At 44.3% G+C, this 16080-nt stretch overlaps 1 protein-coding gene across 1 annotated transcript in view; it reads right to left on the minus strand.

Annotated features, from left to right (window-relative positions):
- Positions 1–12254: 12254 nt before the first annotated feature.
- The window catches only part of LOC116360610 (multiple epidermal growth factor-like domains protein 11), a 45380-nt gene continuing 41554 nt past the window's right edge, over positions 12255–16080 (minus strand). The window contains exons 8-9 of the mRNA XM_031815555.1: positions 14585–14797; positions 12255–13118 (exon numbers count right to left, since the gene is read on the minus strand). Coding sequence (XP_031671415.1) covers positions 12901–13118; positions 14585–14797 — 431 coding nt within the window. The 3' untranslated portion in view covers positions 12255–12900. The remainder of the gene's footprint in view (positions 13119–14584; positions 14798–16080) is intronic.

The following is a 16080-nucleotide window of genomic DNA, read 5'->3' on the forward strand; positions in this document are numbered from 1 at the left end:
GTGTATCTGTCCATAAACATTAGTGGTATCTAGTGGTATAGTGTGTCTGTCCATAAACATTAGTGGTATCTAGTGGTATAGTGTATCTGTCCATAAACATTAGTGGTATCTAGTGGTATAGGGTGTATCTGTCCATAAACTTAGTGGTATCTAGTGGTATAGTGTGTCTGTCCATAAACATTAGTGGTATCTAGTGGTAAGTGTATCTGTCCATAAACATTAGTGGTATCTAGTGGTATAGTGTATCGTCCATAAACATTAGTGGTATCTAGTGGTATAGTGTATCTGTCCATAAACATTAGTGGTATCTAGTGGTATATGTATCTGTCCATAAACATTAGTGGTATCTAGTGGTATAGTGTCTGTCCATAACATTAGTGGTATCTAGTGGTATAGTGTATCTGTCCATAAACATTAGTGGTATCTAGTGGTATAGTGTACTCTGTCCATAAACATTAGTGGTATCTAGTGGTATAGTGTATCTGTCCATAAACATAGTGGTATCTAGTGGTATAGTGTATCTGTCCATAAACATTAGTGGTATCTAGTGGTATAGTGTATCTGTCCATAAACATTAGTGGTATCTAGTGGTATAGTGTATCTGTCCATAAACTTATGGGTATCTAGTGGTATAGTGTATCTGTCCATAAACATTAGTGGTATCTAGTGGTATATGTGTCTGTCCATAAACATTAGTGGTATCTAGTGGTATATGTGTATCTGTCCATAAACATTAGTGGTATCTAGTGGTATAGTGTGTCTGTCCATAAACATTAGTGGTATCTAGTGGTATAGTGTATCTGTCCATAACATTAGTGGTATCTAGTGGTATAGTGTGTCTGTCCATAAACATTAGTGGTTCTAGTGGTATAGTGTGTCTGTCCATAACATTTAGTGGTATCTAGTGTATAGTGTATCTGTCCATAAACATTAGTGGTATCTAGTGGTATAGTGTGTCTGTCCATAAACATTAGTGGTATCTAGTGGTATAGTGTTCTGTCCATAAACATTAGTGGTATCTAGTGGTATAGTGTTTCTGTCCATAAACATTAGTGGTATCTAGTGGTATAGTGTGTCTGTCCATAAACATTAGTGGTATCTAGTGGTATAGTGTGTCTCTGTCCATAAACATTAGTGGTATCTAGTGGTATAGTGTATCTGTCCATAAACATTAGTGGTATCTAGTGGTATAGTGTATCTGTCCATAAACATTAGTGGTATCTAGTGGTATAGTGTGTCTGTCCATAAACATTAGTGGTATCTAGTGGTATAGTGTATCTGTCCATAAACATTAGTGGTATCTAGTGGTATAGTGTATCTGTCCATAAACATTAGTGGTATCTAGTGGTATAGTGTTTGTCTGTCCATAAAAAACATTAGTGGGTATCTAGTGGTATAGTGTATCTGTCCCTAACATTGTGGTATCTAGTGGTATAGTGTGTCTGTCCATAAACATTAGTGGTATCTAGTGGTATAGTGTATTCGTCCATAACATTAGTGGTATCTAGTGGTATAGTGTATCTGTCCATAAACCATTAGTGGTATCTAGTGGTATAGTGTATCGGTCCATAAACATTAGTGGTATCTAGTGGTATAGTGTGTTGTCCATAAACATTAGTGGGATCTAGTGGTATAGTGTATCTGTCCATAAACATTATTGTATCTAGTGGTATAGTGTATCTGTCCATAAACATTAGTGGTATCTAGTGGTATAGGTATCTGTCCTAAACATTAGTGGTATTAGTGGTATAGTGTATCTGTCCTAAACCATTAGTGGTATCTAGTGGTATAGTGTATCTGTCCATAAACATTAGTGGTATCTAGTGGTATAGTGTATCTGTCCATAAACATTAGTGGTATCTAGTGGTATAGTGTAATTGTCCATAAACATTAGTGGTATCTAGTGGGTATAGTGTATCTGTCCATAAACATTAGTGGTATTAGTGGTATAGTGTATCTGTCCATAACATTAGTGGTATCTATGGTATAGTGTATCTGTCCATAAACATTAGTGTTCTCTAGTGGTATAGTTGTATCTGTCCATAAACATTAGTGGTATCTCGTGGTAGTGTGTCTGTCCATAAACCTTAGTGGTATCTAGTGGTATAGTGTGTCTGTCCATAAACTTAGTGGTATCTATTGGTATAGTGTATCTGTCCATAAACATTAGTGGTATCTAGTGGTATAGTGTGTCTGTCCAATAAACATGAGTGGTATTAGTGGTATAGTGTATCTGTCCATAAACATTAGTGGTATCTAGTGGTATAGTGTGTCTGTCCATAAACATTAGTGGTATCTAGTGGTTATAGTGTGTCTGTCCATAAACATTAGTGGTATCTAGTGGTATAGTGTGTCTGTCCATAAACATTAGTGGTATCTAGTGGTATAGTGTATCTGTCCCATAAACCTTAGTGGTATCTAGTGGTATAGTGTGTCTGTCCATAAACATTAGTGGTATCTTAGTGGTATAGTGTGTCTGTCCATAAACATTAGTGGTATCTAGTGGTATAGTGGTCTGTCTAAACATAGAAAACTTAGTGGTTCCATAAACATAGTGGTATCTAGTGGTATAGTGTGTCTGTCCATAAACATTAGTGGTATCTAGTGGTATAGTGTGTCTTGTCCATAAACATTGTGGGTATCTAGTGGTATAGTGTGATCTGTCCATAAAACATTAGTGGTATCTAGTGGTATAGTGTATCTGTCCATAAACATAGTGGTATCTAGTGGTATAGTGTATCTGTCCATAAACATTAGTGTATCTAGTGGTATAGTGTATCTGTCCATAAACATTAGTGGTATCTAGTGGTATAGTGTACTCTGTCCAAAATTAGTGGTATAGTGGTATAGTGTATCTGTCCATAAACATTAGTGGTATCTAGTGGTATAGTGTGTCTGTCCATAAACATTAGTGGTATCTTAGTGTGGTATAGTGTATCTGTTCCATAAACATTAGTGGTATCTAGTGTATAGTGTATCGTCCATAAACATTAGTGGTATCTAGTGGTATAGTGTATCATGTCCATAACATTAGTGGTATCTAGTGGTATAGTGTGTCTGTCCATAAACATTAGTGGTAATCTAGTGGGGTAATAGTGTACTAGTGGTATAGTGTATCTGTCCATAAACATTAGTGGTATCTAGTGGTATAGTGTGTCTGTCCATAAACATTAGTGGTATCTAGTGGTATAGTGTATCTGTCCTAAACATTAAGTGTATCTAGTGGTATAGTGGTGTCTGTCCATAAACAATTAGTGGTATCTAGTGGTATAGTGTGTCTGTCCATAAACATTAGTGGTATCTAGTGGTATAGTGTATCTGTCCATAAACATAGTGGTATCTAGTGGTATAGTGTGTCTGTCCATAACCTTAGTGGTATCTAGTGGTATAGTGTGTCTGTCCATAACATTAGTGGTATCTAGTGGTATAGTGTATCTGTCCATAAACATTAGTGGTATCTAGTGGTATATAGTGTGTCTGTCCATAACATTAGTGGTATCTAGTGGTATAGTGTGTCTGTCCATAAACATTAGTGGTTATCCTAGTGGTTATAGGTATCTGTCCATAAACATTTCAACTCTCTTAGTTGGTATTTACATACAAAGGCAGAATAACGTTTAATTTGGTAACAAATTATCTGACAGTATTTTCTGTCGCGGAATACATGGCGAGCAGCACGGTTGGGGGTCAATTACACTGAAATTACAATTCAATGTGAAATTGGAAAAATAGCAGAGAGCAGCAATGAACGGGGTTCACAGGATGACAGAAAGGACAGCAGATCAGTTAGATAACAAAGCAGGCCACTCTATCATGTAGGAACTATCTTCCTTTATGTGCCATCCAGTGAAAGCATTACCGTGGTTATCTCAATACCACAGGGTGATGCAAATTAAGTTAGTCTATTAATGTAGGTTGGTTATTTTGAATGAAGCAGGTAATCATTCTTAAAGCCTTTCCTTCATGTATTGAGTGTATATATATATATATATATATATATGCCGACTACGCAAGCCACATAAAACGGAAACAATATGTGATAATACAGAAATACTACAAGATTACAAAAAAAATACAAGACATTTCATATTGTTTATCTTCATCATTTAAATCTGACATCATTTTGCATGAAACAAAGTCCACTTGATCAATAGGTATTCCTCTAGATCCTATGGTGCCGCTGGTGCCAATGAAATCTATAGTGGTGCCAATGAGATCTATAGTGGTGCCAATAACATCTATAGTGGTGCCAATGAGATATATAGTGGTGCCAATGACATCTATAGTGGTGCCAATGACATCTATAGTGGTGCCGATGACATCTATAGTGGTGCCGATGACATCTATAGTGGTGCCAATGAGATCTATAGTGGTGCCAATGACATATATAGTGGTGCCAATGACATCTATAGTGGATGACATCTATAGTGGTGCCAATGACATCTATAGTGGTGCCACTCCGCTGTCACCCTCAGTCCCCTTTTCTCACCTTCTCTCACAGACGCCGGCTGCGGGTTTTTCTAGACACAGACAGAGGCCTCAATATTCAGCTATACAGTGAGCATTAGTACAATGGCACGTAAGCAAACTAGTAACAACATAATCAATGGTGGAGATCTTTAGAAGACCCCATAATCAATTGTAATCCTTCAGGGTCAATCAAAATAGATCATTGGCTGTCAATCGTATTGTTCTTTACTGTATACAATTTTTGGTGTCTTGACATGGTCAAATAACTCAATAGATTGGTAAATATTTGTGTTCTAATTTGGCACACAGACACTAGAGCCCATGAGTGACTTGGTGAAAGAATGGCACAGACTGGCCTATAGGTGGCGCTGTTATAAGAAGTCTCACTTCAACCCTGATATGCGTCGCCCCGTTTGACCTAGAGACTTGAAACTTTGTATGTAGGTGTTTTTACTCCTGCTAAACAAATGTGCCTCAAGGACCCATAAGGATTCTTCTCCATATTGGACATTTTGGAAAACTTTTGAAAAAAAAAAAAATGGGTTTCTCATGAACCATAAGACCAAACACAATGTGTATGTATGGTATATTATATCAACTTCATTTGACTAAGGGATTGGTTAAGAGATGGCTGAGTTATTGATCAATCAGGAAAAAATTTTTAGGGTCATTACCGTGATGAACCATGTTAAGTTTGGCATTGAGATCTTTAAGAAATAAAGGAAGCTATTAACTTTGTAACGCTAACCCTTTAAATAATATTACAACATCTAAAAGCAAGATTCACTTCAGATGTGGTCTTTGGATCACAATAGTCCCTGAAGACTTGGAGAAAATAAAGCTGATGCATTATAACCATAAGGTTTCCTCTGAAACAAGGGCAGATTTGTATACCGCTGAGACAGGTTCTCAGAAACTTTGTGTTTAGAATAACTTGGTCTTTTAGCTGCACATGCAGGGTTTTGGACATAGGAGGTCACACCATAAGGTGGAGGTCACACCATAAGGTGTAGGTCACACCATAAGGTGGAGGTCTGACCATAAGGTGGAGGTCACATCATAAGGTGGAGGTCACATCATAAGGTGGAGGTCACACCATAAGGTGGAGGTCACATCATAAGGTGGAGGTCACACCATAAGGTGGAGGTCTGACCATAAGGTGGAGGTCAAACCATAAGGTGGAGGTCACACCATAAGGTGGAGGTCACATCATAAGGTGGAGGTCACATCATAAGGTGGAGGTCACACCATAAGGTGGAGGTCACACCATAAGGTGGAGGTCACACCATAAGGTGGAGGTCACATCATAAGGTGGAGGTCACATCATAAGGTGGAGGTCACATCATAAGGTGGACGTCACACCATAAGGTGGAGGTCATACCCTAAGGCGGAGGTCACACCATAAGGTGGAGGTCATACCATAAGGTGGAGGTCACACCATAAGGTGGAGGTCATACCCTAAGGGAGGTCACACCATAAAGTGGAGGTCACACCATAAGGTGGAGGTCACACCCTAAGGTGGAGGTCTGACCATAAGGTGGAGGTCACATCATAAGGTGGAGGTCACACCATAAGGTGGAGGTCACACCATAAGGTGGAGGTCTGACCATAAGGTGGAGGTCACATCATAAGGTGGAGGTCTGACCATAAGGTGGAGGTCACATCATAAGGTGGAGGTCACAACATAAGGTGGAGGTCACACCATAAGATGTAGGTCACACCATAAAGTGGAGGTCATACCATAAGATGTAGGTCACACCATAAGTTGGAGGTCATACCATAAGGTGGAGGTCACACCATAAGGTGGAGGTCATACCCTAAGGGAGGTCACACCATAAAGTGGAGGTCACACCATAAGGTGGAGGTCATACCCTAAGGTGGAGGTCACATCATAAGGTGGAGGTCACATCATAAGGTGGAGGTCACATCATAAGGTGGAGGTCACACCATAAGGTGGAGGTCTGACCATAAGGTGGAGGTCACATCATAAGGTGGAGGTCACAACATAAGGTGGAGGTCACACCATAAGATGTAGGTCACACCATAAAGTGGAGGTCATACCATAAGATGTAGGTCACACCATAAGGTGGAGGTCATACCATAAGGTGGAGGTCACACCATAAGGTGGAGGTCATACCCTAAGGGAGGTCACACCATAAGGTGGAGGTCAATACCCTAAGGTGGAGGTCTTAAGATAAGGTGGAGGTCACACCATAAGGTGGAGGTCACATCATCAGGTGGAGGTCTGACCATAAGGTGGAGGTCTGACCATAAGGTGGAGGTCACACCATAAGGTGGAGGTCACACCATAAGGTGGAGGTCACACCATAAGGTGGAGGTCATAACCTAAGGTGGAGGTCACACCATAAGGTGGAGGTCACACCATAAGGTGGAGGTCTGACCATAAGGTGGAGATCTGATCATAAGGTGGAGGTCTGACCATGAGGTGGAGGTCACAACATAAAGTGGAGGTCTGACCATGAGGTGGAGGTCACAACATAAGGTGGAGGTCTGACCATAAGGTGGAGGTCACAACATAAGGTGGAGGTCTGACCATACGGTGGAGATCTGATCATAAGGTGGAGGTCTGACCATAAGGTGGAGGTCACAACATAAGGTGGAGGTCTGACCATACGGTGGAGATCTGATCATAAGGTGGAGGTCTGACCATAAGGTGGAGGTCACAACATAAGGTGGAGGTCACACCATAAGGTGGAGGTCACAACATAAGGTGGAGGTCACACCATAAGGTGGAGGTCACAACATAAGGTGGAGGTCTGACCATAAGGTGGAGGTCACAACATAAGGTGGAGGTCTGACCATAAGGTGGAGGTACACCATAAGGTGGAGGTCACACCATAAGGTGGAGGTCACAACATAAGGTTTGATCTTGGGGTATATGAGATCCTGTCGTTCTTTTGTTTGGGGCAGAACTCAGGTGAGACATCAGTTGTATGTGTGATGTTTGATCTGTGACTTCTGTCTACAGCTGTAATTTGATCCAAACTGTTATTATTTATAAGTTCACATTTTGAGTGTTCCTTATTTGTTAAGTAAAACACAGAGCCCAGAAAAGTGGAACCAACAACCCTGGTGAGCAGTAAGTCACAGTAGAGACAACTCTTATCCAGAGCAACTAGGGTTATGTGCACTGCTCAATATTTTTTGACCTAATCAGTTCGGGATTCGAACCAGCGACCTTCCGGTTACTGGTCCGCTAGGCTACATACCTCCCCCAGACAAGACAAACACTCCCCCCGAGCCCTGAGCTATGGCATCTTTATTGAAGTTGAAAACACTTTCAAATAGGAAAAAGTTCAAAGCAGCGTTGGGTACTACTAGGTTACAACAGACTATGGCAATTCTAGATTATGTCCCAAATGGCACCCTAAACTTTTAGTAGTGAACCACTTTTGACCAGTGCTCTGGTGCACTATGAAGGGAGTAGGGTGCGAGTTGGGACGTACCTCTTATCCTTACGAGGAGAAATATCAAGTAACAAACTAACAAAGCCATGATGAGAGAAAAAAAAACGCCAATACTGTGTTGTGTATGATTGTCCTGTTACTCATGTTGGGCCCAATTCAGACACGGATATGTTGTCTTGTTGAGTGTTACTTACCTCAAGTCTGAATCAGGCCTGTTATAAACATGTCATTGTTAGTGGCTGAATTGGTGAAATATCCATGTAGAGAAAGAGATCAGTGTAATAGTTCTGTCATTATCACATTGGATTGTGTCACAGGGTGTAAGTATACTATATATATAATCATTACAGTGTTACTGTAACTTAAAATGGTGCTGCGCATCGTTCACAAAATATTAACTGGTTTCTCTAACAATGGTGCTACATTTGGAAATGGGACTTCTGAATCTCCAGTGAACATTTTGGCAGCATAAATACTTCCTTAAACAGTTGTCTGTTTCCTTCGTGTCTCTGCATATTCTTGTAAAGCAGTTCAACTAGGACTCATTCCCATGTTCAAAACGGTCAGTGGGTGAATATGGGTAAAGTCTAAGAAATAACAGTTTGTTTGTACCAAATAGTTTAACAATGACATTCGGGGTATTCTCTGTATACTACTATCCGTAGATTCATGCACATATACCAGCATTACACAACATAAAGTCACTAACAATACTGTCAACGCCAACATTCAATCCCTTAACTTTATATACAATACATACAAAAACGAGAACTTTTCCCCCAAAAGGAGAAAATATGGACCCGTTCAAGGATCCTAAACATGTAAACATGAAATAAGGAAAGATGTGTCAAATTTTTTATAGATATATATATTTTTATACAGTATATAACCATGGGTTGTATTCATTTAGTGCACAACGTTGAAAAACGTTTTGCAATGGAAAACGAAAAAGGTAGTGCCTCCCTGTTTCAGTCCGTTGTCTTCGGGGCGGCAGCGTAGCCTAGTGGTTAGAGTGTTGGACTAGTAACTGGAAGGTTGCAAGTTCAAATCCCCGAGCTGACAAGGTACAAATCTGTCGTTCTGCCCCTGAACAAGGCAGTTAACCCATTGTTCCCAGGCCGTCATTGTAAATAAGAATGTGTTCTTAACTGACTTGCCTGGTTAAATAAAGGTAAAATTAAAAAAATTCTTTCAAAGACGTCGGTGCCTAATTAATACAATCCTGGTTTGTCTGGGAACTGTCATTGTCTCTTCTCCTTCATCTGCAGTTACATGAGTGTTAGCTGTGTTGCTGGCGATATCAATATACAATAGAACAGGGAATCCAAGCCCAGTCAGTCCCCATTCAGGTCCTGTAATGACTGTCTCGTATTACTTCTCCAGTCCACTGCCTGATAGAAAGGCAGATATAATGTCCTTTTGATGATGCTCCAAGCTGGTCTCATCTGAGACAGTTGGTGGTTTCTCTTCCTCTAGAGGCAGCCTGGTTATTCCTGGTGGTTTCTCTTCCTCTAGAGGCAGCCTAGTTACTTCCTGGTGGTTTTGTCCTCCTCTAGGGGCAGCCTGGTTACTTCCTGGTGGTTTTGTCCTCCTCTAGAGGCAGCCTAGTTACTTCCTGGTGGTTTTGTCCTCCTCTAGTGGCAGCCTAGTTACTTCCTGGTGGTTTTGTCCTCCTCTAGAGGCAGCCTAGTTACTTCCTGGTGGTTTTGTCCTACTCTAGAGGCAGCCTGGTTACTTCCTGGTGGTTTTGTCCTCCTCTAGAGGCAGCCTAGTTACTTCCTGGTGGTTTTGTCCTCCTCTAGTGGCAGCCTAGTTACTTCCTGGTGGTTTTGTCCTCCTCTAGCGGCAGCCTGGTTACTTCCTGGTGGTTTTGTCCTCCTCTAGTGGCAGCCTGGTTACTTCCTGGTGGTTTTGTCCTCCTCTAGGGGCAGCCTGGTTACTTCCTGGTGGTTTCTCTTCCTCTAGAGGCAGCCTAGTTACTTCCTGGTGGTTTTGTCCTCCTCTAGGGGCAGCCTAGTTACTTCCTGGTGGTTTTGTCCTCCTCTAGGGGCAGCCTGGTTACTTCCTGGTGGTTTCTCTTCCTCTAGAGGCAGCCTGATGGTTCCTGGTGGTTTTGTCCTCCTCTAGGGGCAGCCTGGTTACTTCCTGGTGGTTTTGTCCTCCTCTAGAGGCAGCCTGATGGTTCCTGGTGGTTTTGTCCTCCTCTAGTGGCAGCCTGGTTACTTCCTGGTGGTTTCTCTTCCTCTAGAGGCAGCCTGATGGTTCCTGGTGGTTTTGTCCTCCTCTAGGGGCAGCCTGGTTGGTTCCTGGTGGGTTTGTCCTCCTCTAGAGGCAGCCTGATGGTTCCTGGTGGTTTTGTCCTCCTCTAGGGGCAGCCTGGTTACTTCCTGGTGGTTTTGTCCTCCTCTAGTGGCAGCCTGGTTACTTCCTGGTGGTTTCTCTTCCTCTAGAGGCAGCCTGGTTACTTCCTGGTGGTTTCTCTTCCTCTAGAGGCAGCCTGATGGTTCCTGGTGGTTTTGTCCTCCTCTAGTGGCAGCCTGGTTGGTTCCTGGTGGTTTTGTCCTCCTCTAGGGGCAGCCTGGTTGGTTTCTGGTGGTTTTGTCCTCCTCTAGGGGCAGCCTGGTTGGTTCCTGGTGGGTTTGTCCTCCTCTAGGGGCAGCCTGGTTGGTTCCTGGTGGGTTTGTCCTCCTCTAGGGGCAGCCTGGTTGGTTCCTGGTGGTTTTGTCCTCCTCTAGGGGCAGCCTGGTTGGTTCCTGGTGGGTTTGTCCTCCTCTAGAGGCAGCCTGATGGTTCCTGGTGGTTTTGTCCTCCTCTAGGGGCAGCCTGGTTGGTTCTTGGTGGTTTTGTCCTCCTCTAGGGGCAGCCTGGTTGGTTCCTGGTGGTTTTGTCCTCCTCTAGGGGCAGCCTGGTTGGTTCCTGGTGGGTTTGTCCTCCTCTAGAGGCAGCCTGATGGTTCCTGGTGGTTTTGTCCTCCTCTAGGGGCAGCCTGGTTGGTTCCTGGTGGGTTTGTCCTACTCTAGGGGCAGCCTGATGGTTCCTGGTGGTTTTGTCCTCCTCTAGGGGCAGCCTGATGGTTCCTGGTGGGTTTGTCCTCCTCTAGGGGCAGCCTGGTTGGTTCCTGGTGGGTTTGTCCTCCTCTAGTGGCAGCCTGGTTGGTTTCTGGTGGTTTTGTCCTCCTCTAGGGGCAGCCTGGTTGGTTCTCTGGTCACCCAATCCAGACATGGAATAGAATCACTGAGCCAGGCATGACTATATATCGGTCCATGATATTTTGTGTTCATGACTCCACTGGTCTGTTTCATAGTGTGTGTGTGTCTGTCCTTCCTTCCTTTCCTAGGATGTGTGTGTGTGTCCTCCCTTCCTTCCCTAGGATGTGTGTGTGTCCTTCCTTCCTTTCCTAGGATGTGTGTGTGTGTCCTTCCTTCCTTCCCTAGGATGTGTGTGTGTGTCCTTCCTTCCTTTCCTAGGATGTGTGTGTGTGTCTTTCCTTCCTTTCCTAGGATGTGTGTGTGTGTCCTCCACTGAGCCAGAGTGTAAACAAAGAGGGTGCCACACATCTCCTGTAGTTATATGACTTCCCAGTGTCTTCCTCAGACACTTCACATAGCTGGAATATATTACACGTTCAGTATGCTTTATCCAGTCTCACACAGCAGTCCACACAGCAGTGAGTCCACACAGCAGTGAGTCCACACAGCAGTGAGTCCACACAGCAGTGAGTCCACACAGCAGTGAGTCCACACGTCAGTGAGTCCACACGACAGTGAGTCCACACAGCAGTGAGTCCACACAGCAGTGAGTCCACACGTCAGTGAGTCCACACAGCAGTGAGTCCACACAGCAGTGAGTCCACACAGCAGTGAGTCCACACATCAGTGAGTCCACACAGCAGTCCACACAGCAGTCTCACACAGCAGTCCACACAGCAGTGAGTCCACACAGCAGTGAGTCCACACAGCAGTGAGTCCACACAGCAGTCTCACACAGCAGTGAGTCCACACAGCAGTGAGTCCACACAGCAGTGAGTCCACACAGCAGTGAGTCCACACAGCAGAGAGTCCACACAGCAGAGAGTCCACACAGCAGTGAGTCCACACGTCAGTGAGTCCACACAGCAGTGAGTCCACACAGCAGTGAGTCCACACAGCAGTGTGTCCACACAGCAGTGAGTCCACACGTCAGTGAGTCCACACAGCAGTGAGTCCACACGTCAGTGAGTCCACACAGCAGTCTCACACAGCAGTGAGTCCACACAGCAGTGAGTCCACACAGCAGTGAGTCCACACAGCAGTGAGTCCACACAGCAGAGAGTCCACACAGCAGAGAGTCCACACAGCAGTGAGTCCACACGTCAGTGAGTCCACACAGCAGTGAGTCCACACAGCAGTGAGTCCACACAGCAGTGTGTCCACACAGCAGTGAGTCCACACGTCAGTGAGTCCACACAGCAGTGAGTCCACACGTCAGTGAGTCCACACGTCAGTGAGTCCACACAGCAGTGAGTCCACACGGTAGTGAGTCCACACATCAGTGAGTCCACACAGCAGTGAGTCCACACGGTAGTGAGTCCACACGTCAGTGAGTCCACACAGCAGTGAGTCCACACATCAGTGAGTCCACACGGCAGTGAGTCCACACGTCAGTGAGTCTACACAGCAGTGAGTCCACACGGTAGTGAGTCCACACGACAGTGAGTCCACACAGCAGTGAGTCCACACAGCAGTGAGTCCACACGGCAGTGAGTCCACACAGCAGTGAGTCCACACGGCAGTGAGTCCACACAGCAGTGAGTCCACACAGCAGTGAGTCCACACAGCAGTGAGTCCACACAGAGCTTCTGTTGGTATATAATCTAGTATGTCCACCAACATTGATGTTGCACTGGTACTTTGTCTCTATAGTCACATTACAGTCTTTATCCGCAACCCCAGATGGAGCAGACCGTGCCCCAACAGTAAGTCATAGGTCTAAGGTCGCGGCCCAGCGTTCGGGAGTGGTCTGTCTATAGCAGGGAGCTGGTAGGGCTGCCAGGCAAGGGTGGGCTGTGGCTCTGGTGGCTGTGGTCCTGGCTGTGTGTAGGGCTGTAGCTCTGGCTGTGTCTCAGGGGCAGCAGGTCGTAGTGGCTGGGGATGTGGCTGTTCCTGGGGAGGTCGTACGGGTTCTGAGGGTACGTGGGAACCACCACACCGTTACAGCCCTGGAGAACACTCACCTTGGGTTCTAAAGGGGGGATGAAGTGATGGAGGGATATAGATAGGGGGATGGAGGGATATAGATGGAGGGATAGAGATAGGGGGATGGAGGGATATAGATAGGGGGATGGAGGGATATAGATGGAGGGATAGAGATAGGGGGATGGAGGGATATAGATAGGGGGATGGAGGGATATAGATGGAGGGATAGAGATGGAGGGATAGAGATAGGGGGATGGAGGGATTGAGTGATATAGATAGAGGGATGGAGGGATATAGATAGGGGGATGGAGGGATAGAGGGATGGAGGGATATAGATAGGGGGATGGAGGGATATAGATGGAGGGATAGAGATAGGGGGATGGAGGGATAGAGATAGGGGGATGGAGGGATGGAGGGATATAGATAGGGGGATATAGATAGGGGGATGGAGGGATATAGATAGGGGGATGGAGGGATATAGATAGGGGGATGGAGGGATATAGATAGGGGGATGGAGGCATATAGATGGAGGGATAGAGATAGGGGGATGGAGGGATATAGATAGGGGGATGGAGGGATATAGATAGGGGGATGGAGGGATATAGATGGAGGGATATAGATAGGGGGATGGAGGGATATAGATAGGGGGATGGAGGGATGAAGAGAGAAAGAGAGGCTTGAACATTTCTGACTAATCAAATTGATCATTCAAACACTTCATACAAGTAGTATAACCCCCTCAGACAGAGAGAGAGAACAGACCGACAACAGACAAAGACAACAGACAGAGACAACAGACATAGACAACAGACTGAAACAACAGACTGAAACAACAGACATAGACAACAGACTGAAACAACAGACATAGACAACAGACAGAGACAACAGACATAGACAACAGACTGAAACAACAGACTGAAACAACAGACTGAAACAACAGATATAGACAACAGACTGAAACAACAGACATAAACAACAGACTGAAACAAATTCAACTTCCTCGTGATCTTCTCCAGAACTAAAGGGATGTCGATGACCCTACATCCCCCGTAACTCACCCAGTAGGATATCTACATAACTATATATCTACATAACTATATATCTATAACTCACCCAGTAGGACATCTACATAACTATATATCTACATAACTATATATCTATAACTCACCCAGTAGGACATCTACATAACTATATATCTACATAACTATATATCTATACCTCACCCAGTAGGACATCTACATAACTATATATCTATAACTCACCCAGTAGGACATCTACATAACTATATATCTACATAACTATATATCTATACCTCTCCCAGTAGGACATCTACATAACTATATATCTAGAACTCACCCAGTAGGACATCTACATAACTATATACCTATAACTCACCCAGTAGGACATCTACATAACTATATATCTATAACTCACCCAGTAGGACATCTACATAACTATATATCTATAACTCACCCAGTAGGACATCTACATAACTATATATCTATAACTCACCCACATCATAGACATTCTTGCTGGAGGTGTGTGTGGCGGTGGTGGTGACTATAGCAGAGGAGCAGTAGGACATGTCGTGGTGGACAGGACTCTTCATCTCTACATAGCTGCTCTCTGTGTGTTTACAGGCCACAGCCAGCGGGTCATTGATGGTGGCGTAGGGGTTCTCACTGTTCAGAGAGCAGGTGCTGGACAGGGAACCCTTCATGTAGTCTGACAAAGACAAATAACACACTGAGAAGCAGGAACACGGGAACACTTTTTTTTAACAAGGTGAAGGTATCTGTTTGCGAATGATTCTGATATCAGCGATGACATTGTCAGCCTTTCAATGCATTTGTCATATCAACATTGGGAAGACGAATACAACATGAGATTATAATTCTACCCCGGGAGGTAAGAGAAGTGAAAACTCTTATCCACTGACAACCTGTAGATAAACAATTAAAAACAGAGTACAGGGTAAATTACACAGGACACAACATTCACACTATTAGTAACATATCACAGTATAAAGCATTTACATCCAAAAGTAGTGAGTTTGTTTATGGGGTGTTGTGTTAGTTAGAGACTGGAGGAGAGGAGGAGAGGACCAGAGAGGACTGTGTTAGGTAGAGACTGGAGGAGAGGAGGAGAGAGGACTGTGTTAGGTAGAGACTGGAGGAGAGGAGGAGAGGACCAGAGAGGACTGTGTTTGGTAGAGACTGGAGGAGAGGAGGAGAGAGGAGTGTGTTAGGTAGAGACTGGAGGAGAGGAGGAGAGAGGACTGTGTTAGGTAGAGACTGGAGGAGAGGAGGAGAGAGGAGTGTGTTAGGTAGAGACTGGATGAGAGGACCAGAGAGGAGTGTGTGAGACCATCAGGAGGAAGGAACACACACAGAGGAGGAGATCACAGGCGTGCCCTGTGGAGAGAGAGAGACAGAGGTCAAAACACACACATCAGTTCATACACATCAGTTCATACACAAACCAGAGTATGTGAGCGGTGTTGAGTGGTCTGAAATCCCGCTCATTGCTTACAGAGCGGTGTTGAGTGGTCTGAAATCCCGCTCATTGCTTTCAGAGCGGTGTCGAGTGGTCTGAAATCCCGCTCATTGCTTACAGAGTGGTGTTGAGTGGTCTGAAATCCCGCTCATTTCTTACAGAGCGGTGTTGAGTGGTCTGAAATCCGGCTCATTGCTTACAGAGCGGTGTTGAGTGGTCTGAAATCCTGCTCATTGCGGTGCAACGCTCCGGCGCTCCACGTTCTTTCCAACCGCTCTGCTAAAAACCTCGCTCACAGGAAGAAGAAAACAACTAGTCGCTCCAAATTCCCTCCATTCATTATAATCACCATTTAACCAAAACCCATCTATTGTTGTGACTTCCTGGACATACCATTTAACCAACACCCATCTATTGTTGTGACTACCTGGACATACCATTTAACCAACACCCATCTATTGTTGTGACTTCCTGGACATACCATTTAACCAACACCCATCTATTGTTGTGAC

Source organism: Oncorhynchus kisutch, unplaced genomic scaffold, assembly GCF_002021735.2.
Source record: "Oncorhynchus kisutch isolate 150728-3 unplaced genomic scaffold, Okis_V2 Okis09a-Okis19a_hom, whole genome shotgun sequence".
Classification (NCBI taxonomy): Eukaryota; Metazoa; Chordata; class Actinopteri; order Salmoniformes; family Salmonidae; genus Oncorhynchus; species Oncorhynchus kisutch.